The sequence below is a fragment of the Dipodomys merriami genome, unplaced genomic scaffold, assembly GCF_024711535.1.
Source record: "Dipodomys merriami isolate MVZ:Mamm:240054 unplaced genomic scaffold, mDipMer1.0.p SCAF_636, whole genome shotgun sequence".
NCBI classification, from domain to species: domain Eukaryota; kingdom Metazoa; phylum Chordata; class Mammalia; order Rodentia; family Heteromyidae; genus Dipodomys; species Dipodomys merriami.
Window position 1 is genome coordinate 47,348 of NW_027206220.1, and position 23,817 is coordinate 71,164.

Sequence of the window (23,817 nt, forward strand, 5' to 3'; positions counted from 1 at the left end):
GTGGAGGGCAGGGGTGGGGTGGGCAGGGGTGTGCAGGGCAGGGGTGGGGTGGGCAGGGGTGTGGAGGGCAGGGGTGGGATGTGGAGGACAGGGGTGGGGTGTGGAGGGCAGAGGTGTGGAGGGCAGGGGTGGGGAGGGCAGGGGTGGGGTGTGGAGGGCAGGGGTGGGGTGTGGAGGGCAGGGGTGGGGTGTGGAGGGCAGGGGTGGGGTGTGGAGGGCAGGGGTGGGGTGGGCAGGGGTGGGATGTGGAGGGCAGGGGTGGGGTGTGGAGGGCAGAGGTGTGGAGGGCAGGGGTGGGGAGGGCAGGGGTGGGGTGTGGAGGGCAGGGGTGGGGTGGGGAGGGCAGGGATGGGGTGGGCAGGGGTGGGGTGGGCAGGGGTGGGGTGTGGAGGGCAGGGGTGGGGTGGGCAGGGGTGTGGAGGGCAGGGATGGGGTGTGGAGGGCAGGGTACGGTGTGGAGGTCAGGGGTGGGGTGGGCAGGGGTGTGGAGGGCAGGGATGGGGTGGGCAGGGGTGGGGTGGGCAGGGCAGGGTGGGGTGTGGAGAGCCCTGTGGAGTGAGCAGGCGACTCCTGAGCGCTTCTTCACCCCTGCACTCCTGTTGCCCTCGGTAGACGCAGGTCTCTCCCTCCTCCCCCTCTTTGTGCCTCAGTTTCTTGGTCTGGTTGAGACATTGGACCAAACTCACCAGCTTGAGTTCATCAGGGTTGGTGTCCCGCCCCGTGGTGTCCCGTCCCGTGGTGTCCCGCCCCGTGGTGTCCCGTCCCGTGGTGTCTGCCCCGTGGTGTCCGCCCCGTGGTGTCCCGTCCCGTGGTGTCCGCCCCGTGGTGTCCCATCCTGTGGTGTCTGCCCCGTGGTGTCCCGTCCCGTGGTGTCTGCCCCGTGGTGTCCCATCCTGTGGTGTCTGCCCCGTGGTGTCCCATCCCGTGGTGTCCCATCCCGTGGTGTCCCGTCCCGTGGTGTCTGCCCCGTGGTGTCCCATCCTGTGGTGTCCGCCCCGTGGTGTCCGCCCCGTGGTGTCCCATCCTGTGGTGTCCGCCCCGTGGTGTCCGCCCCGTGGTGTCCCATCCCGTGGTGTCCGCCCCGTGGTGTCCGCCCCGTGGTGTCCGCCCCGTGGTGTCCCATCCCGTGGTGTCCACCCCGTGGTGTCCCATCCTGTGGTGTCCGCCCCGTGGTGTCTGCCCCGTGGTGTCCCATCCTGTGGTGTCCGCCCCGTGGTGTCCGCCCCGTGGTGTCCGCCCCGTGGTGTCCCATCCCGTGGTGTCCGCCCCGTGGTGTCCGCCCTGTGGTGTCCGCCACGTGTTGTCCCATCCCGTGGTGTCCGCCCCCTGGTGTCCCATCCCGTGGTGTCCGCCCCGTGGTGTCCGCCCCGTGGTGTCCCATCCCGTGGTGTCCGCCCCGTGGTGTCCCATCCCGTGGTGTCCGCCCCGTGGTGTCCGCCCTGTGGTGTCCGCCCCGTGGTGTCCCATCCCGTGGTGTCCGCCCCGTGGTATCCGCCCTGTGGTGTCTGCCCCGTGGTGTCCCATCCTGTGGTGTCTGCCCCGTGGTGTCCACCCTGTGGTGTCCGCCCCGTGGTGTCCCATCCCATGGTGTCCCATCCCGTGGTGTCCGCCCCATGGTGTCCGCCCCGTGGTGTCCCATCCCGTGGTGTCCGCCCCGTGGTGTCCACCCCGTGGCATCCAGCCCCGGGGCTGCGCCACCCAGGGGTGCCCTGCTCTGCCCCAAGGTGCCACAACTCCCTTTTCTCCCCCTCTAAACAGAAGAGGGCAGCCATGCTCTGAGCCGCTGGTTCCAGGCCCACAGTGCCCCGTGCAGCGCCAGGGTCTCCTAGAAACGCACAACCCCGGATGCTAGCCTGAGCCTGGAAGGGGAAACTGAGGCAGGGCCACTCGGGCTCTGTGACCTGCTCAAATTTGCCTGCCACACCCGTGTTCATGTGTGCGTTGGAACCCCGGGAAGCCCCCTGGGAAGCCCCCGGAACCTGAAACACTCTGACCCCCTGGTGCTGACCCCCTGCTTCTGCCCCACTGCCCCTTTGTGCCCGAGGCTCTGCACCACGTTTGCCAAAGGTTTGTCTATTTTATTGGTCTTCAAATGTCCTTGATTTCATTATCTTCTGCTTTGTGTCATCTCTTGCATGAATGCTTTGTTTTGACGAATTAATTCCTTCTCTCTTAGGGTGAAAATTTAATTCATTTGGTCCATTTTTCTTTTTCTTTTCCTCTTTTTAAATAACTGCATTTAAGGCCAGCGCTGGTGGGTTACAGAGGTCCCGAGGTGGGCTTGGGGCTTCTGAGATGGTAAACATTTGCTGCCCCTTTGTATCTCCTTTAAACTGAACCTGAGCGAGACTCGGAGACGCACATTCCTCCTCCCAAGGATCCGGAGGATATGGGCTTCTGGGCTCAGCCGTCTCCTGGCAGAGCTGGTGGAGGACTCTGCGTGGGAGTCCTGAGGCAGAGAGGCTGGGCGCGGGGGGAGAGGCGGGGCTGAACTTCTAACTGGCCCATGAACCCAGATGCTGGAGCCCATGTCCTTCGGGTCTCCTGTCATTGACCTCCTGTGCGACTTAGGATTCAATCTCTTGGTCTGTAAAACGGGGCGGGGGGGGGGGGAGTAGAGATTGAATCAGGGCTCTGAAGTGTATTCAGGCCAGGCAGCTATTCTATCTGGAAGACTGATGAAATATCATGGCCTGCTTCCATAGAAATAGACAGACATTAACCTCCCTGGCCCCAGGTGTGAACCAGGGCTGCTGACGGCCCACCGCCAGTCCCCCGTCATGTACCTACCTTGGAGACTCAGTGGGACCTTCTGAATCCCCAGCTTTATTTGTCCATTCATCTATTCATTGGAACTTTTTTTTTGTCAGTCATGGGTCTTGAACTCTGCGTCTGGGCCCTGTCCTTCAGCTCTTCAACTCAAGGCAAGCGCTCTACCACTTGAGCCACAGCGCCACATCTAGTTTTTCTAGTGGTTTATTGGAGGTAAGAGTCTCATGGACCTTCCCTGGCTTTGAACCGTGATCCTCAGATCTCAGCCTCCTGAGTAGCCAGGATTACAGGCGTGAGCCACCGGCGCCCGGCTGGAACATTTTTTTTTTCAATTAAGTGGTTACATAATTTCCCAAATTTCACAGTATTATGGGATAGTGATGCTTAGTTAAAGTCACAACACATTCTAACTTTCATGGGGCAGATTGTCTATCATTGTCTGTAACATTTATGGGTTCTATGAGCTTTGCAATACAGTTATTTCTTCCACATTGGGTGGTATGTACATTTCTTTTGTTTTGCACAGCATCAGCTGTTCCCTCTTTCCCACTTGTTTCCTCCCTCCCATCGCTGCCATTGAGTTGCTTAGTTCATTTTGGTCAATGTCCTGTGCAGCTAATGGATCCCGCTGTTGTATGTTTTTTCCCTGATTCCCTCTAGTTCTGTGTCGTCTTCCTGGTTTCCCTCCAGTGTGCACATATATACCATACATGTGATCAGCAGCATGGAGTTATTTAGTAGTGATTTGACCAGATGACTGGGAGTTCTTTGTTTCTTAAGTCCTGTTGATTTTGTTGTATCACCTAACATTTTGGATTAAACATCCACTTATCAGGGAGACCATGTATGGTTTGTCTCTTCGTTCTTGGCTTACCTCGCTCAACACGATTCCTCCTAGCTCCATCCATTTCCCTGCAAATGCCATTATTTTGTCATTTCTAATGGCTGCATAATATTCCATTGTGTATAGATACCACAATTTTTGGATCCATTCATCTGTGGTGGGGCATCTGGGTTGTTTCCATATCCTAGCTATTGCGAACAGTGCTGCAATAAACATGGAGGTGCACGTGTCCTTGTATACTGGTTCCTGTTGTTCAGGATAGATGCCTAGAAGTGGTATGACTGGGTCATAGGGGAGGTTGATATTTAGCTTTCTGAGGACCCTTCAGACTGCTTACAAAGTGGTGGCAAAAGTGTGCATTCCCACCAGCAGTGTAATAGGGCTCCTCTTTCTCTGCATCTCCTCCAGCTGGAACATTTTTATATAATGAGAACCTACTCCCGTTTCCCAGACCATGCCACAGCTTTGGGGCGGTTCCCTCACTGATAGTGAGGACAGTGTGGGTCAGCCCTCCATCACGCCCCCCACAGGGCAGCCGGGGGGGGGGGTCCCCCTGAGATCCGAGGGAGGATGAAGGTCCCCAGTGCTGCTCGGGTCAGACCCAGCCCAGGCCTCGGGGCTCCAAGCCGGCTGGGACAGGAACGCCAAGTCACCTGCCCGACATCATGCAGGCAGGAGCTTGCTTCTCGTTACCCAGGCCTGTCTGGATTACCCTCCTCCTACCCTGGGAGTGGGCAGCGCAGATTCCACTGCTCGGGACACTGAGTCGGGACGGGCGCGTCAGGAACCCCAGCCGCAGGGGAGAGGCTGCTGTGGGAGTTCTTTGCAGGCAGGAGGGTGTGGCCGGCCCTTGCTTCCTTGTTCTGGGCTGGGAGCCAGTCCTGTCCACGGAGGGTCATCAAGAGCTTGCAGCACAGGAAAGCAAGGACAAGGAAAAAGGAGCGAGAGGGCGGCCTAGGACCTCGGGTGGATGCTTTGACCTTTCTCTTCCTGCCCCGCCCCTCACGGGGAAGGGTGGCTCAGCCAGGCCCGTCGGGTTAGCGGGTGTCCGCATCCTGTATCCACTTCCAGGCCGGGGGCCCTTGGCCGGCTCTGCTCGCCAGCCTGTGGGCAGAGGCTGACTATGCCCTCTGGTAGGGAGCCCACGGGAGCCTGAGCGATGGCCCCGTCCTCAGCCTGGGTCAGACCTGGCCCCAGGTCCTGCGGGACTGCGGGGCAGGGGCGTGGGGGGCTGTGGCCAGGGTACTGGGGTGCACACAGATGGTAGGGTGGCCTTGCGGGGGGCTCCCACCCCGTCCCACCTCCCCCAGCACGGCCGCCCCCCACTTTGTGCTCTAAGACTTTCCTCCCTGACAGATTTCTCTACCGAATTTGACTTCGTTTCAACAGTTTTGTTGGGCAAATTACATTAAGATGGATGCTGCAGGTACCTTTATGGTTTATTTATTGTGATACTGTTTGTATCTCACGCTTATAAATAACTTATGTTATAGCTTTTGTTTGTGGAAATGTAACTTACATATTTTATTACGCTTTCTGTAAACCTCAAAAAGAATCTTGTCAAGGAAGCGCTCTTATCAGCCGTCCGAACTACGGGACGTAAAAACCGACACCAACATTATTTTTTAATATGCCACGGAGGCAGGTTACTCTTGCTGTAGTTGGAAAGGTTTGCTGTCATCGTAAACTTGCACCTCAATAAAACATTAAAAAGTCTCAGGAATGATCTTATAAAGTTCAGGAGGAGGAGGAGCCAGTGCTGGAGCCAGCCCCGCACAAAGGTCCCCAGCCGTGTTTCTGGATCCCACTGGAGAGGAGAGGCCAGGGTTCCTTTGGGGGGGGGCGCAGGCGGCCTGCGGTTCAACACTAAACGCTGGTGGATCTTCCTTCACCACCTGCAGGAGACACGGTCTGGGGCGGGGGGGGGGGGCTGTGCGGAGGGGCCTGCTGGGGAGGGGGGGCTGTGGGGAGGGGCCTGCTGGGGAGGGGGGGCTGTGCGGAGGGGCCTGCTGGGGCGGGGGGGCTGTGCGGAGGGGCCTGCTGGGGAGGGGGGGCTGTGGGGAGGGGCCTGCTGGGGAGGGGGGGCTGTGGGGAGGGGCCTGCTGGGGAGGGGGGGCTGTGGGGAGGGGCCTGCTGGGGAGGGGGGGCTGTGTGGAGGGGCCTGCTGGGGAGGGGGGGCTGTGGGGAGGGGCCTGCTGGGGAGGGGGGGCTGTGTGGAGGGGCCTGCTGGGGAGGGGCCTGCTGGGGGGCAGACACAGTGCTGAGGAGGGGGGCTGTGGGGAGGGGCCTGCTGGGGGGCAGACACAGTGCTGGGGAGGGGGGGTGTGGGGAGGGGCCTGCTGGGGGGCAGACACAGTGCTGGGGAGGGGCCTGCTGGGGAGGGGGGGCTGTGGGGAGGGGGGGCTGTGCGGAGGGGCCTGCTGGGGAGGGGGGGCTGTGGGGAGGGGGGGCTGTGCGGAGGGGCCTGCTGGGGAGGGGGGGCTCTGGGGAGGGGGGGCTGTGGGGAGGGGGGGCTGTGGGGAGGGGCCTGCTGGGGAGGGGGGCTGGGGCATGGCCGGCACTCTCTGAGCAGGCGCCAGGGCAAGTCTCCTGGCCTCCCCGCCCAACTGGGATCGCTGGTGGTGAGGCAGAGAAAAGCGAGGACGCTCACGTTCTTGTGAACACACTTTAATGCAAACAGCACAGGCTCTCAGAGACTAGACATGAGTACAGAGGACGGTGTGAGGAGGGGTCGCCTCCTCTGACAGTTTTGGGGACGAGCGTCCAACTTCTCTACTAGAATGTGGAGCGAGGCCCCGCGTGGGCCGCAGCTTCCACGCTCCCTTTGCACAGGAAGGCGTGGAGACACTGTGGAGCTCACAACAGGAGCTTTGGACTTCTTTCTCGCTCACGTCTTAGCAGAGACAAAGGGCACAATGTCTATTAGAAGCCTGGGCCTCGAAGACAGAGCAGGGAGACCCAGAACCACGTGGTGGTGGCAAGCTCACCTCAGCAGCGCGATGCCTCCTGATGGCCCGGCCCAGGCGAAGCGCAGCCCGGCGCAGCACGAGTTCTCTTGGTCCACGGCCTCTGGGGAGCCCCAGCTGCGGCACCTGGGACTGTTCTGGGTGGTTAAGAAGGCAGACTCGCTTCAGTTCCCAGGAGGCGTGGGGGTGCCCCAGGGCTCACAGCCCCGCCCGGCCCTGCTCCTCCAGACGCAAGCCGGCTCCGATTGCGCCGTGCACGCCAGGCCCCGCAGGCCACCTCGCTCCACCGACCAGACGCTGCTGAGGCGCAGGGGCCCGCGTGTGGCCCCGGGGGAGGTGCGCCCTCGACACCCACCCCAGAGCCCTCCATACATGGCTTCTTCCAGACAGGCATCCGCCAGCCTCCAGGCCCCAGTGCGTCTGTGGCCATCAGGACCCAGCAGGTCCCCAGGGCTGGCGAGGGCCCTCAGACCAGTGCGCGCCAGGCGCAAGCCTGGCTCTGCCGCTCTTTGGTTAAATACACCTCCACGCCTTTTATGAGAACCAAGACCACGTTCTTGATGGGAGGACTGAAAACACGTTTTCATCTTCCAGACAAAGACGGAACTGACATTGCTTGTGCACTATTATAAATTCTTATAATTAGGCCGGACTTATAAAAAGGTAGGGCTTTTGTCTGTCTTGAAAAATAGATTCCCCTGTTGGCCAGCACCCAGGTCCTGGGACCCACACTTGCGAGTCTCTGCGTGGGGCCCGGCCCGGCGCCGGTCAGCTCATCATGTCCAGGCTGCACGGCTCTGTGTGTCCATCGCTGCGCAGGGCCTCCGCCACGTCTCTTCTGAAGACAGACAGGTTCTGGGTGAACCTGTGGAAAGAGGAAGCAGGAAATGGAGCCCGGCGGGGCCTGGGCAGATGGGGCCATGCTGGAGCTCAGGACCCGGGAAGCCCCGGGAAGCTCGTTCCTCGCTCCAGCACGCCCTCCTCTCCCCTGCAGGTGAGGCGAGAGCACACCCAGTTCTTGCTGCCGTTGGAGACGGGTGCATCTCGTGTTCCACCACTAACACGTGTTTTGAAAGGTCATACTGCACACAGATGGTGAAGGATGAAAAGCAGCAAGGCCTGCTCTGAGCCCTGGTCTGCATGTAACCAATTTAACCACCATGTCTTCCTGGATGTAGGCATCAGTACCTGCAGATCTGAATTTCAGGGTGGAAAAGGGGGCAGCTGGCTCATGAGGTCGAGCGGGGAGATGATGAGCTGAGGCTGGCCCGAGCTATGCAGTGAGACCTTGTCTTTAAGGGCAGAGGGGGCCTGGGCCCTGCCACTCACCAGCGGTGCCTGGTGTGAGGAACTACCTGCAGGAGTGGCATCTGTCCTTGTTATTGTTTATGGAGTACTGTCATTAGCTGGGGCGCCCTGATGGGGAGCAGTCGCAGTCGCAGTGCAGGCCTCAGGCCCAAGAACAAGGAAGAGTGCGGCCACTCCCCTCCCGTGCATCGCTGCAGCGTCTGGGCCCGGGGCTGCTCTGGGGTGTTCCTCACGGGTCTCCTCTCAGGCCCCTGAGGGTGCCCTTTCTGCCCGACAGAGGATCTTAGAGTCTCTGCTGACTTGGCTGGTGATGCAGGTCTGACTGACGCGTGGTGCTCCGCACGGAGCAGGGTCTGAGCCCTACACACCAAGGGCCGGCGATGTGGGCAGGATCTGTCCAGAACCTTGGACAGACTGCTTCCCGCTGCCTACTACTGCCTGTCCACTCCATCCCCGTGTTATGGATTTGTTCCTTACTGTGCTTCACCACATTCCGCTACTCAAACACCATGGCCACCACTCATCTCCATCTTGCTGCTGGGGAAACTGAGCCAGAAGCTAACCGCCCTTCTGCCAGAGCCTGCAGCGGGGTGCGTGCGTGCGTGCGTGCGTGTGCGTGTGTGTGCGTGCGTGTGTGTGAACCGAGCCTGCCTGGAGGCCCGGCCTTCCTCATTTCCCACAGCACATTGTCTGGGCTTCTCTCCTCTGACCTGTCCGGTTACAGTTACTCTTCTCTTCTCTCCTAGGTTACGAGCTGCCTCTGTGGAGGCTGCACGGGTCCACCTCTGCACCCGTCTGGTGCCAAGCGTTTGGCTCGGAAGCGAGTAAATGTGCAGTAGCACGTACTGACCACCACAGTGCGTGAGCACAACCGTGTGAAGCCCAACACGCCAGGAATGCCCCCGCCCGCCCCCCAGTCCTCCGGGGCCGCGCTCACCGGTCTCTATTCTTGACAGACAGGTTCTGCTCCACGCCGTCCATCAAGTTCCTGAAGCACTGGGCAAGCACCCCCTGCTTGGGGAGAGGCTGGCTGCTTATCAGACTTGCTCTGAGTTCTCCGAAGTACTGTTGGGAGACAGCAGAGTCAGGCTGAAGGAGGCTGAGGGGAGCTGGCGTGGGGTTTGTCCAGGGCTGCCCGTTAGCTCTGAGAGACGCCCCTGGGAATGCTCTCTTGCAGCCGTGGTCCGAGTGTGGCTGCTGAGGCTGACTGGCCCCTGGGTGCGGGGGTGCGGGGGTGCGGGGCTCCCGGCGGGGAGCTGGGCCCCCGTCTTCCTCAGCCCCCGCTCCACTGGCACAGAAAGGCAGAGGAGAAGAATGCCCAGGGAGCACTTTGGGGGACTGGCTTCAGGGAATCTCTCCTCAGTTCCGGGAGAGCTGTCTGTCCCACACGACCACACCACCCTCTCTCTGCTGGTGTCTGTGCGCACAAACCGTGGTGCACAGCAGACTTCCCAATCACCAGAAATGGCCTAATTTCAGCACGGAGGAGATCTTTCGACAGTCATGTGCTTACTCTACCAGGCCCAAGCAGCATGGTATTTAATTTCCATCATACATTAAAACAGCTTGCATCAAAAAACACACATAATTAATATGTAGTCAGACTAATACTTAAATACCATCTATCAGAGTCATTACACTTAAACCACAATGCCTTCCCAGACAAGATTGGGAATGTACAAAACTACTTATTTTTCCCTTTTATAATGATGCAGTGACTCACACCAAATAGAAAATTATTAGTTTTTCATCCCAAACCATGAAATATTGCCTCCATCAGTAAAGAATAATATTGTGATGTCATAAGCTTTTTCTAAACACCGAATTTGCCCTTATTCCCTCTCAATCATTTTAAAAGAACTGCTCTCTTTTATAGAGCTTGGATTTAAATCACAATAACACTGAGGGAAGATGAATGACAGTGCTATTGAATGTGGCTAAAATTGGATCCTTCAGTGCAGGTGAGCGATGAGACAGCTCCTCTCTTTTTGATATATTCTCTTCTTCTATTAGTTTCCTTCCAAGGCTGGGGTTTTAGTTTGAATTTTAATGTATGCGCTGCCTCTAATCTCACCGTCTTCCCCCTAGTGCGATCTTATTGTATAGACAATTCATTCTCCCAAGCCGTGATGCACCGTTCCTGCCGACTGCCGGTGAGCCCTGGTGGGCTTGGGCGGAAGCAGGGAGACGGCCCAGGCTGGCCGGGCCCCGCAGAGGCTAGACGTGAGCGCCCCACCAGCCCAGGGCTACTACCACCATGGCCGGCGCAGACACTACGTGAGGTTCCTGAACGAGGGAGGGCGAGGGGGGCACTGGAGACTGGGGAGCTAACCAGGACCAAGCTGCGGTCCTCAGGCCTCGGCCATGAAGAGCTGAGGCCTTCTGGGGAAGATGGCTTCCTGTGGGGTCATCATCAGGTCCCAATTCAAACTCAGCTGCTCCACTCCTGTGCCCATGCCACCGCCCAGCCGGGGTCACAGCCCGGTGGCGTCCCGCAGGAAGGCCACACTCACCTTCTCGTTGAGCAGGACCAGCCCCAGGAGGGGCCGGGACACTGACCATTGGTTCCGACAGTCTTCAAAGACAATGGTGTTCATGAGGACCGACATCATCTGGAAGACAGAGAGCCACGGTGAAGACTGGCGCCTGGGCTCAGACCCTACCCTTCCCTTGTGCATCTTTGACGCCGGGCCCGGCAGAGCTGCCTGTGTGAGCTCCCTGAGAGAGTGCTCCCGGGTGAGGAGTGGCTGGGGAGGAGTCCCGGGACACAGAGCCTTTCCACCTGCCCTCCTCTACGCGGGGCTGACTCAGGCAACCTTTGCCACAGCCCTTCTCAGAGACAGAGTCCAGCGATCGGAGAAGTCACTCCACTGATCCTCGCCCACTTCTTCCTGTTGGGTATGGGTGGTGGGAGGACTGCACGGCGGCAGAGGGGATGCCGACGGAACTGAGCATGTATGTGCTCTAAGCCGAGGAGGAAGCAGGCAGGGAGGGCGGCCGGGAGAGAGCCAGTGGGGCCGGCAGTGGTTGCAGGCCAGGCTGGGGATGTGAACCAGGGACGGGCTGCAGCCACCTGCCCAGTGCAGGTGGGTCGCAGGGGCGGCCGAGAGGCAAGGCTGCTTCTGGGTGGCGGCATAAGGGGTCATGTGTAGCCAAGGGCAGAGCTTCTGCTCCCGTTCCTCCCGCTTTGCTTCCTACCACTGCCAAAGCCTTTTCCCCAAAGGGGGCAGAGAAGAAGCAGCTTGTGGCAGAGACCACCACAGACCTTGCCATGTGCTCTGGCGTCTGGTAATCCGGTTTGCCTTGAGATCTCTGTGTCTCACTTTCCCAATACTCTAGAGGAGCACAGAGCCAGCACAAGGAGGCTCTGAAGATCCAGTGGCCAGTGCGTGTGAGGTGCTGCAGACGAGGTGGACACACCACGGCCAGCAGGCCTTCCCACGCCATACCTGTCTGTAGAGGCCAGGTCTGGATGCAGAACAGCATCTGTACATACATTTCCACATACAATCTAACAAGACACCCCACGTCAGAGAGCCACAAATTAAATTGACAAGCAAAACTAACAGATCCAGGGAGACAGCCTAAAATATTACAGGCTTCACAATCTGAAGGCAGAATGGATATTTTAATGGAGAAGATTAAAGTTAGAGGCACAAATTCCTCCAGTAACTGACAAAGCACCCTGAAGTGATGTGCCAATTACTTTCTATGGTTCTCTCGTGTATTCATTTGTCTGAACGCATGTATTTATGTCTGTAATAAGTAAGGGGATGTTTGAATAAAATGTGTTTCTAAAAATAAAGTTGGCTAAAATGGACGTTTTTTCTTCTTTTTTACTTTTTTGAAAATATGGAAAATAGGGAGGTCTGCTAACGCGGTAGCCAACCTTTGCAGAATCACTTTTCCCAAAAGTCCTGGAGTAGGATGTACCAGGGGGCAGCCCATCCAATGGGCAGATTCCTCATCTCTACCCAGCAGGGGCCCTGGCAGGTAGACCAGGTGTCTGTGGTGAAGGACACAGCAAGTCAAGCGTAAGGGGCGTGCTCTTGGCAAACTTGCCACACCCAGCCTTCACGGTCACCTGACCCTGTTCGTATTCCATGCAGGACGGCGGTGTGAGCGGGAGCACCCAGCACCGCTAGAGGACTCGCCGGAAGGTGGCTTCCAATCTGCGAAGTCCTGGCCAGCGCCCAGCACTGGCCACCCAGCGCCATCACCCCCCTCAGCCACACTGCTTCCGGTGATTCCCGCCTCTGCTCTCCTTCTTACAGATGCTGGCGCGAGCTTGCGGGCAGTTTCTTTAAGTGAAGAGAAACCAACATGCACGTGGACTGTCCTGCCACTCCACTGTGGCACTGGGCAAACCTCTGAAGCCTGGGCCGTGTGGAGGTGTGTCTGGCAGCGTGACCCCCCTCAACACACCAAATACTCTGTGCTTGCTTCCCACACAGGAGCCCTGGCCCCCACAGGCGCCCTGGCCCCCACAGGCGCCGTCTCTCTACAACTGCCTAAGCTTTCTCTGAGATTTGAAGTTCAAAAACAACCTAAAGAAGGAACTAGTCCAGAACACGTCTCTGTTTGGCACACAGCGATTCTGCTGTTTTAAAAAGTTGTAATCTTGCACAGGAAACACAAAATCATTGTACAGGTGAGACCGGGAGAACCAAGCAGAGCAACAGTGTGTGGTGGGGACCTCTGCCGGTTCTCCAGCCCTCCTGTGAGGCCGGGGATCCAGCGCAGAGCCAAGCATTCTACCCTTTCAGTGTCTGCAGCAGTGCAGGTACTTCACGGCCACAGCGCAGCTGTTTCCTGCTCTAGCTCTTGCTGACGGGTTTGTGTTGATGCTGTACTGTGCGAGTCCGTGTGGGTTCTGAACATGTCAAGAGCTGTAGAGCTAAAAGCGCGTTGAACAGAAAACACAAGTCCCGGCCCCCATCTATGGTTCCTATGATTAGACACCCACCTATCCACTTTTCATTTCCAAAGTCGTACTTTTGTGTGCGCAGCCTGATGACTTTTCTTAAGTCACTGCTATCCTACAGCCAGCAGCTCTGAGCAGCTGGACTGTCTGCGGTGCCACCACGGCTGGTGTGGGGGCTTCTGCTAACAGCAGGCAGTGGCGTGCCTGGTGTCCCACCTTCTAACCACAGCAGCCTTCCCGTGAGGAGGGGCTGTGCGTGCGTGCGTGCGTGCGTGCGGCCCTCCCTGGGCCTGGGAGACAGTGCCTGCTCCTCAGCCAACCCTGGCAAGCTGGCAGCACCTCCTAGTTCCACAGGGGGTGCGGTGATGGCTGGGGTGTGGGGGCCGGTCCGCCGGGCTGCAGGGGACCAAGGCATCTGACAAGGCTCCTCACCCTGTTCACCTCCTCACTCGCAGAAGCCAGGTCTGAGATTAGAACCCCGGGCGGCAGCGGGTCCTCAAGAGTTCTTAGCAGACCCACCTTCCTGTCAACCATCCAAACTGTTTATAGATTTCATTAACATAGTTTCAGACTCTCAAGGCTGAGAACAACAGGAGACTTAATTAATAGTTTGTCTCTGGAAAATGGCCCATTGAACATTTTTATAAAAAAATAATGATTTTCCTCCCACCAAGAGTGCACCACGTACACAGTAATTTAAGTCAGCAGCACAGACTTCAGTAAATCAAACTAATTTCCTCCGAGTTATACTATTCCAAATAAAGCAAAGGCTTCCCATTGTTAACGGTTAAGCGTACTGGACGATGTAGCAAAGCTATCGCACGAAGTTGTGAGAAATAAATGCAATGTTTAAACTCTTTCCTCCTGCTCCTCTTTCTGCCTCAGAGAGGAAGCTGGGCCTCAAGCAAGCCCCGCAGGACTCTGCTTCTCAGTGCATTTAGAGAACCCTGCTCTTCGCTGCTACGCCAGCCTCTCTGCTCAGGGTTGCGCGGCATTTGGTTGGACTCCAGTTTTGCTCCCTGGTCATCAGAGAAATAGACAAAAGGGGCTGGGGTTGGAGAAAACCACCTTGTCTAAAAGATGGTAGGGAGGATGGTTTGCACAAAGGAAGGAGAGACTAAAAGGCCAAAGAAGACTAAGGGCAAAGCAGCTGTGTCTGGAGCAATGTGGCTGGGGGGGAGGACAGACAGGATGGGCAGGGTCATAGCCCAGGGGGTCGGGCTGCCCTGGGGCAGGGGCCTTCATCCGTGGGCCTGTCCAGGCTGGACCGCCCGTGACCGGGAAGCAATGACTTGCAACATTAATAAACACAGCACACTTGCAGGGGCTGCTCTCGGGGACTCAGGTAACAGGTCTTTCCAAAGGCCAGGAACAGAGGGAAGGCTGGCTTTAACAATAAACATGAACAAAACCCAAACACAAGAGCGGCGCTGCCTACCAGTGTCGTAGGACCAGGGCCGCGGTGCTCTCCGCTCTCCTCTCCCTCTCCACACCTCTCCACAGCACTCTTTCCGGACCCTGTCCCCGGCCGGCCGGCCCAGGGAGCCGCTGAGTGCTGCCATGGGGGAGGGGAGAAGCGAGTTTTACCCAGCGCCGTCCCTAGGCCTCCTGCGGAGCAGATATTGAAATGTGATCCTTTGCAAATTAGATACTCGTCATCTTTGGGGAAAAGGAATCAATTGTTCTCTTCATTTGCCATCTACCTATGTAACACAGGGTAAGGTTATGAGAGATGAACAGAATGACAAATCAGCACATACTTAGTCTTATGTTCCTGCCATTGCAGTTACATCACAACTGAAAACGGCTGCTCACATTCCTGCGTGCTTACAACGTTTCTGCAGCCTCCTAACAGGAGCATTTAGCATTTTAAACTAAAAAAAATTAAATGACATTCAAGATGAGGTGATCCTCTTTTTTTTTTAAAGAAACAAAACCACAACCATTCATGGGTGACCTCTTCTCCCTGGAATCATTTACGAGCTCTGCCTACTGTACACAACTTAGGCTTGCTCTAACAGTAAAAGCAAAGAAAATCGGCTTCCTACTCTAAAGCACCAGAGGACTTGGCTGTACTTGGCTGACCACCAGTGCTAGCCACTAGCACTGCCCAGAAGCCAAAGCAGCGCTTCCCCAGCCCCGTCCTCTAAGTGATGAATTGCCTGGAACATCTAAAAACTCTTCGACCCACTGGAAGATCTAAGGAAAAACACAATCCAATTTTGCTGTTCTTTCAATTTTCTCCATTACTAACTTTTATCCTCAGCTCTCAAAACGTTTATTTTAATAGTAGTTTATTGGGGAAAGAAGTACCTGCCACTCTCCTAGATTATGAGAAGATAAAGTCAGCACGGAGCTTCAGAATTAATTAATGGAGAGTACTGCACGGAACGTGTGTGCTCTGGGATGCTACATTTCACGTCACAATGAAAACAGTTTTATTTTCCAGGGTTGGAATATCTCAGTGGCAGCGATATACTGGAGAGTGCAGTGACTCTGGGAGTCTCATTCCTGCATCTGCATTATCCATTTGGAACTTTGTATGCGTAGTAAATCGTATTTCAAGTGGCCGCAGCTCTCATAAAGCAGTTTTCTGCGATCAGGTGGGGGGTGGACGGGGGGGTGGGGGTGGGCGGGACAGTGGCACCGTCTGCCACGGAGCACTCTTTGGGAAGCTCCTTCGTTTTAACCTTGCAAGATCAAATAGAACGTTTTTCAACTAGATGTCAAAATTAAGCACTGCCAAACACACCCTGGAAATTCCCTGTGGGTGGGGATGGAGCAATCCGCTGCCACGGGATAGCTTTCACTCCAGAGCCACTGTCCTACACTGCCACTCAAGCGACACTCGTTTCTAGTTTCCGGTACTGCCTGAACACGCACACGCAGAACCTCTCATGGCCTATATCAGCCTCTGGGCGCCCCACACTAGTGCACACGCTGTTTGAGAGAGGCCAGCAAAGTCACAGAGGCTGTAACTCTGCCTAAAAAGACCAGGCGATCTGCACAGAACAGGTGACAGCTGAATCTTAAAAGATCCGCACCAAATGTTTAAAGAACATGGCTTCTGCCCGGGGACTCGGGAGCAGCTAGGATGGGGGCAGAGCTGAGGGTGCGGGGAGGACTGGGCTGAGTCCATCAGGCCTCTTAGGTCTTTGACAGGAAGCATAAATACAGAGATGAATTTGGTCCAAGCCATTGAGTAGCTTTCGAAGGATTTCAAAGAGGAAGGGGGAGGATAAGAGCTGCTATTTAGAACAGTAACTGATGAGGTTCTGGAGATGGGCAATTACAGGGCCCTGCTGCAGAGGCTAGCCGGAGAATGAGGACGGCCTTGCAAGCTGCGAGAACAGTCAGCCTGGCCAGAATTCTGGACCGCATACCCCATGTCCTCCCAGACAGTCAGTCACCGAGACTTCGGGGGCATTCAGAACTTCAAGGACACTGTCAGGCTCAAGATCCTCAGTGGAGGTAAGAGGCTGGGTTCCAGGGTTATCGAAGCAGCGCCACAGGTTGTGAGAGGTGCTGTTGATGCTACAGTGCACTTGGAGAAGCAGCAGCAGCGATGCGAACCTGAGCCCATGCACATGCATGCACACACACACACACACGTGTGCATTCAATGTTCAGTGACAAAGTCAGCTTTAACTCAGGCCATTCAAAACCAAGCACTCACTACGTTTTTTAATGACTGTATTTCTCAAAGCGAGCACAGTGAATATTGTATTTCACAACAAACACATTATCCCTACAATAGAAGGTTTGAAGCCTCACTAGACCACTGCACTCTTCCCCACCTCCCATGGGTCTAGAAAGATCTTAGTAAGTGGACTGCTTCTGTGGATAGTTGACAGGCCCCTCAAAAACAATTTTTTTTTGTAAAATTAAAAGAATAGTAATTCCAGCTACAGTCTTTAGATCATCTTTATAAGTGCGATGGGTCTGTTTTCCCAGACTAGCTAGAACTGAAGCAGTTTCCCCTGTTTGGAAATTTTGTAGTTGACTTTAATTTTGGCTATTGTTTGGAAAAGATGGGCTGTCTGTACACAGAGCCCCCCCATAAAACAGATGCTTATTCTGTATTAAGAATACCACTGTACATGTTGTTTTATACCGTGTGTATACATGTGGTGTTATTAATGCTGAACCATAAGATTCGGGGACTAAAATGTGACCCTGCTTTTTTAAAGCATTTTTTGTTGAAGTCTGTGTTTGCATGCACACACGGTGGATGCAGAGTTATTGGCTGAAGTCTCGTGTCTGCACACACAGTGGACTGCAGGGCTCTTCCTGCGGCTGTCTGAATGGCACAGACGGTGCCACCAAGAGGCTGCAAGGGAAGCTCAAGGCAGCGCCCTCTGCCAGCTCTTCCCCATGGACCACGAGTCCGAGCACACCCTTCTCCTGGACCCCACGCTCTGGCCAGGCTCGGAGGCAGACCGGGGGGACGTGCAGGCTGCCAGGCCACAGCGCTCACCCTCAGAGCTCACAGCGGAGGGGCGCAAGAACCACAGTAGACAGTAGTGTGGTGTGTGTGTCAGAAACACAGCCACACCCAAAGAGGGCTCTGGGCAGCCACAGGAGGCTAACTTCTGGGTGAGAGGGAGACAGGCTAGACTTCCGAGAAAAGGTGACACGCTAGTAAGCCGAGGCTGCCAGGTCTGTGGCTCCAGCCTATACTTCAGATACTCAGGAAGCAGAGATTAAGGGGCCGCATGCAGTTCAAGGCCAGCCAGGGAGAATGTCTCAGCCGATAGCTGGCCGTGGTGGCACACACCTGCATCCCCAGCCACACAGGGAAAGCATGAAGTAGAAGGATCACAGTCGTGGCTTGAGTGACAGAGCACCTGCCTAGCGAGCGCAAGGTCTGGCTGCAAAATGAAGACCCCAGACTAGACCCAAGGCTGAGAGGGGGCCAGATGAGGGGAGGGCTGGGGAGCCAGCCAGGAGAGGACACGAGGGAGGGGTCCCTGGGGGTCAGGGGCAGTCCTATGGCCAGGAGAGGACACGAGGGGTCACTGGGGGTCAGGGGCAGTCCTATGGCTAGGAGAGGCCACGAGGGAGGGGTCACTGGGGGTCAGGGGCAGTCCTATGGCCAGGAGAGGACACGAGGGAGGGGTCACTGGGGGTCAGGGGCAGTCCTATGGCCAGGGGAGGACACGAGGGGTCACTGGGGGTCAGGGTCAGTCCTATGGCTAGGAGAGGACGTGAGGGAGGGGTCACTGGGGGTCAGGGGCAGTCCTATGACCAGGGGAGGACGCGAGGGAGGGGTCACTGGGGGTCAGGGCAGTCCTATGGCCAGGGGAGGACACGAGGGAGGGGTCACTGGGGGTCAGGGCAGTCCTATGGCCAGGGGAGGACGCGAGGGGTCACTGGTGGTGGATGAGAGGGGTTAGTCAGGCAGGGGCTGGTGATGGGCCTGGTGCTGGGGAATGGGGAGAGGCCCTGGAGGACACGGGGGTCACTGGGGGCTGAGGGGAGCTCGCCAGTGGCATGTGGTTCTTCAGGACCCACACCTCTGGCAGGTCCACGCCGGGTCATTCTCCCTGAGAAGCAGCACAGAAGGGCCCCTGTTTGGCCCCCATGCCTTGCTGGCCCCACCGCAGTACGCTGAGAAATGGCACTGACATTTCTTCCCTTGGCTGACAGCACATAGCCTAATAGTGTCCCCTGTCAGGAACAGTTCTCCTTGTCAGGAAGCTGTTATTGATGTCCAACCCTCACTTTCCCTTTCTTAACATCATCCCATTATGCCAATACTCCGTCGTGCCATGCGAAGTGATCCCTTCCCTCCTGGCATTTACGTCTCCCCGGTATTTATAGACTTATCAAGTGCCCATTTAGTTGTCACTTAGGCGAGCTATACATATTTAGCTTCTTTAATCTGGCTCCATAAGCCAGCCCTTCCATTCTCCTAAATCACCTGAGTTACTTTCTTCCAGGTTTCTGTCAATTTGTTTCCAGTCTCTCTAATGCAGGGGCCGAGGGAAGTAACGGGGTGGGCGGGGGAGCAGGGGCTCGCTCTGTGGGCACCACTTCCGTGATCAGCTCTCGGTCTTGCTACACGTACACGGGCAGTGCACGCCTGCACTCCACCTCTGCATGCCTGGCACTGTGCCAGGGGCCTTTTCTCCTGCTGCCCACAATGTCCTTCCTTCCTTCCTTCCTTCCTTGTGCCAATACTGGGACTTGAACTCAGGTTCTGGTGCTGTCCCTTAGCAATTTTTGCACAAGGCTAGTGCAAAATTTCACTTTTTTTTTTTTTTTTCCGGTCGTGGGACTTGAACTCTGGACTTAGCCGCTGTCCCTCAGCTCTTCAGCTCAAGGCTAGTGTTCTACCACTTGAGCCACAGAGCCACTTCCAGTTTTCTGGTGGTTTATTGGAGATAAGAGTGTCATGGACTTTCCTGTGTGGGCTGGCTTTGAACCATGATCCTCAGATCTCAGCCTCCCGAGTAGCTGGGATTACAGGCATGAGCCACCGTCACCCGGCTCCACTTATGCTTTTTGATGGTTAATTGTAGATGAGTTTCATGGACTTTCCTGCCAGGGCTGGCTTTGAACCAAGATCCTCAGATCACAGGCTCCTGAGCAGCTAGGATGGCAGGTGTGAGTTTTGGCATCTGGCTTCCCTTCCGTCTTGTTTATGCTTATTCACTGCTCAAGGAAAGAATGACCTCCTACTGTGTGTCACGGACCAGGGCCCAGAGCTGAGTAAAAGGTGGCTCTGCAGAGCTCCTGAGCTCCTGTGTCCTATGTCTTAGTGCCCACCCATCAAGTTGTTTCCTTCTAGTCTTAACTGTGTGGGAGAGACCATCCTGACGCCTTTATCCCTAACGGATGCTGTTAGCTCTCTGAATGGTGGCGGGTGTCCATCTCGAATGAGACGCGTGTTACCGCATCAGCAGCACTGTGGCTGGGGCTGGCCTGTGGCCTCAGAGATTTCTCTTCTGGCCTCCTATTTTGCACGACTGTCCCTTGGGGCAGTTTACTTCACGGGTGGGGTTGTAATGCAGTGTGTTTCAGCGCACAGAGGCGAGGGGCGTCCACGTGGGGTGAGGAGGTCTACGACGGCAACTCTCCAGAGTCTGAGCATGAGAACACGGGAGAATGTGCTCAGTGAACTGAAGGCAGGCCCGGAACCCCGTGGCTGGGTGGCATGCATCGCAGAGGTGAGAAAACTGCTCCAAGGACATGTGGCTAAGTCCTCAGAAGAGCAAGAACATTTCCAACCAAAGACAAGATGCAAGACTTCAAAGACAGAACTTTCAGTCAAAGGAAAGGCAGAAGCTCCGCTGTTCATACTCTTCTAAGCATTGTAAAGGGCTGGGAAGGTGGCTCAGTGGCAGAGTACTTCCCTAGCATGCATGAAGCCCTGGGTTCGATTCCTCAGTACCACTTACACAGAAAAAGCCAGAGGTGGCGCTGTGGCTCACGTGGTAGAGTGCTAGCCTTGAGCAAAGGAAGCTCAGGGACAGGGCCCAGGCCCTGAGTTCAAACCCCAGGACTGGCAAAAAGAAGAAAAAAAAAAAAGGGTAGAGTTAAAAATCAAGAGCAGCATGACTTCAGGAAAATTCAGAGGATTTCTTTCTACCTTGATCCTCAAACAGGGATCAGCAGCAGACACTTCCCCCTGAAAAGAACTTCCTTGGAGTTGAGACAGAACTGAAAATCAAGGCTGGGCTCGGCTCTCCAGGAGCCCGCTCCTACTTACTGGGGTCACACAGTTTAACTTGCAAGTGTCTGGGAAACCAGCAGTAGCCGTAGGATGAATAAATCACCCTCTTGTTATTCTGTGCCACTCTTTCAAGAAACTCTAGGGCTTCTCATGCCATTCACAGTGCCACTCGGAGAAATGAAGGCAGGAGACAGCTTGCCATCTACCCTGCTGTATTCCCTGGCCAAAACTACGGGGATGAGAAGTGCTAGGGAAGAAATGGCAGGGTATGGCGGGGCGCTGGTGGCTCACGCCTGTAATCCTAGCTACTCAGGAGGCTGAGATCTGAGGATCGCGGTTCAAAGTCAGCCCGGGCAGGAGAGACCGTGAGACTCCTATCTCCAATAAACCACCAGAAAACCGGAAGTGGCGCTGTAGCTCAAGTGGTAGAGCGCTCGCCTTGAGCTGAAGAGCTGAGGGACAGCGCCCAGGCCAGAGATCAAGCCCCACGGCCAACCAAAAAAAAAAAAAAAAAAAGAAAAGAAATGGCAGGGTATGGTGCAGGGAAGTCCTAGTGTAAGACCTAGAGACGAGAGCCTTACTGTAGATTGCTAGATCTAGATCTATTGACATCTATAGATAGAAAAAAAATATGTGTATATACATGTCCAGATGTATTATTAGTCTGCTTACACAAAGTTAGATGCCTAAGGCAAGCTACAGAGAAAGAAAGGAGGATCATTTAGGTTATGGTTTGGAGTCCAAGACTGGATGGTAGCCGGGCGCTGGTGGCTCACGCCTGTAATCCCAGCTACTCAGGAGGCTGAGATCTGAGGATCATGGTTCAAAGCCAGCCTGGGCAGGAAAGTCTACAAGACTCTGATCACCAATCTGACCAGCAGAAAACAGGAAGTGGCCCTGTGGCTCAAGTGGTAGAGTGTTGGCCTTGAGCTGAAGAGCTGAGGGACAGCGCCCAGGCCGAGTTCACGCCCCATGACTGACAAAACAAACAAACAAACAAAGGCTGGCTAATGGCATATGGCATCATTTCACCCAGAAAGCTCCTTTCATTACCACCCCTTGGAAAACAGCCTCATTCCTCCAGAGACCGGAGGAACTCCCACAAATCTCTATCTCCTGAAGGGTTCCAAAGCATCTTCCAATAGTGCCAACCTTGGGACGACACTTCCAATGCCACAAACCTTTGTGGGGACACAATTAAAATCACAGCCAAACCACAGCACCAGGCATGACTATTACTGGCTGAGCACCTGGGCAGTTGCGCACCTCTGAGTCTTTGTCTATATGGTTACTGTTGACGCACCTGTACACTCAAGTGGAAAAATCCACATTGACTACACCTCGAGTCAGCATGAGCTGAGGCATGAGCCCGTGGGAAGGGCTGACGGTGTCCTTCACCCCCGCCACGCCCAGGTGGTAGCGGAGATATATGGAAGGAATAACTGAGTAAAAGTCAATTTGGGGCAATAATCAAATCCAGACCATGCCCCAACCTCATCCCGACTACCGAGTGTGATTCTGAGAATGCTTATCATAGAAAGAGCGCCAAGGAAGGCGAAGCACACGCACAGGGCTGCGTCAGGCCTCCACAGTTCGGTGCAAGTCATGAGATTCGATATCAAATCATCTTGAGAAAGTCAGAACTTAGGCTCTTGAGATAGTACACTTTTACATGTTTAGGCAGGGTGGTCTTCAGGATGGTGAGGGGGCATCTCTAATGTTCTCTAGGTCTAAAGCCCCTTTGTGACAATCTGGCGAGTCCTGGCTGGCTCAGGTTGAGGCAGGCAGGCGACCTTCAGATGTCATAGAAACACTGCTCAGAGTAAAGACCGCACTTGTGTCAAATAAAGCTCCAAGTAACTTCTACCCTCTGTGCTACAGCAGTATAAAAACAGCTGTCTTTTGCAGTGTTTTCATTTTTCAGACTTCTTAAAACACCAAAACTTAAAAACCACCAAGCCAACAGAAAAAAAAAAAACAAAACCAAAAGAACAAGAGTATTTCTTTTGAACACTGTTAAAAACATTCCCAGAACTGACGATGGCATTTTACCTATGAAAGTTTCTGTAGTACCCCACCCCTCTCCCCCACTCCTTCCTTTTCTTTCTTTCTTTCTTTCTTTTTTTTTTTTTGCAGAAGTTAATACATTTACTGACTTTTTCAAGTCTTAATTTACAAATATAGCCAAATATGCCAGTAACTATTAATGGAGAAGCTAAGAAGCACATTGCTTTGTCATTTGTCCATTCTGAGTAAAAGGCTCCCAGAAAGCCTGCTGATTGCTACTGGGCTTTGTGGAGAACCATGCCTTTTTTGTTTTTTTTTTTTTTTTTTTTTTTTTTTTTTAAATCCCCATGAAGTGTTCTTTATCTACTTACACTAGTGTAAAAGAAAAGATATGGCACTGTTCATTTTTTCAACTCCTGGGCTATTTGGAGAACATTTGTAGTAGACCAATAGCAAAACTGACTGCGTTAAACTGCAGATAAAGGCATGATGACAGATTGCAGTCGCTTTAATTCATAAAGAAAACATTTGGGGCTCCTGGGAATGCCAAAACAAGCCACTGTCACCCAGTGACTTCATGCTAAGACACAAACTACATAATATTTTTCAGTTAATGACAAAGGCTAATGAATCTGTGACTTATCACAAACTCTTACTTACGAAGAGGTTTTTTTGGTTCCTTGGAAAGCATTTCAGTCTCCCTGTTTTACAAACACACAAATAGAATTGTGAAATGACATCATTCTGTTTCATTTAATTACCTCTGAAACGCTTTCTATTTAATATTCATTACTCAAAAGCTAATTTAAAAGAGAAAGAGATTCGACTTATTCAAAAAGATGTACTGTCATTCACAGCAATAGTTATCTAATATACAGAAGTTAATAAAGCAGATTAATCTACAAGTCCCTTTAAGCCATTCTTGAGTTTTGAACAACTGCCTCTTTGGCCTTTCACCTTCATGCTGTGCACCAGTAGCAGGTGCCAGCTGTACAGAAATTATAGCTACTGCATTTGGACGCAGAATCTTTTCTTACTTTGCTTCTGACCAGCAGCTGACCCTGTAGGAGTGATTGTTCCTGGTGCCGGCCTAAAGGCTACACAAACCAGGAGCAGATAAACAAAGGCTGCAGACACCAGCTGCCTTGCCTAGGGGGACCATCCCAGGCTGACACCTCTACTCCTTCTCTAGCATCCCAAATTGCTCCTTGTTTGTTTCCACACAAGCATTTCATCCTTGTTGTTTTCCGTGAGGGTAGGAGAGGAGCCCTTCCACCCCAAGTAACAACAAAACCCCTCCTTTCCCTGGAACTTGACT

General features: G+C 54.6%; 1 protein-coding gene across 3 annotated transcripts in view; it reads right to left on the bottom strand.

Moving 5' to 3' along the window:
• Nucleotides 1-6,276: 6,276 nt before the first annotated feature.
• The window catches only part of LOC138815304 (ran-binding protein 17), a 210,685-nt gene continuing 193,144 nt past the window's right edge, over nt 6,277-23,817 (bottom strand). For all 3 annotated transcript variants that reach the window (XM_070004641.1, XM_070004642.1, XM_070004640.1), the window contains 3 exons: nt 10,404-10,502; nt 8,828-8,955; nt 6,277-7,447 (listed from right to left, as the gene is read on the bottom strand). In XM_070004641.1, coding sequence (XP_069860742.1) covers nt 7,351-7,447; nt 8,828-8,955; nt 10,404-10,502 — 324 coding nt within the window. In that variant the 3' untranslated portion in view covers nt 6,277-7,350. The remainder of the gene's footprint in view (nt 7,448-8,827; nt 8,956-10,403; nt 10,503-23,817) is intronic.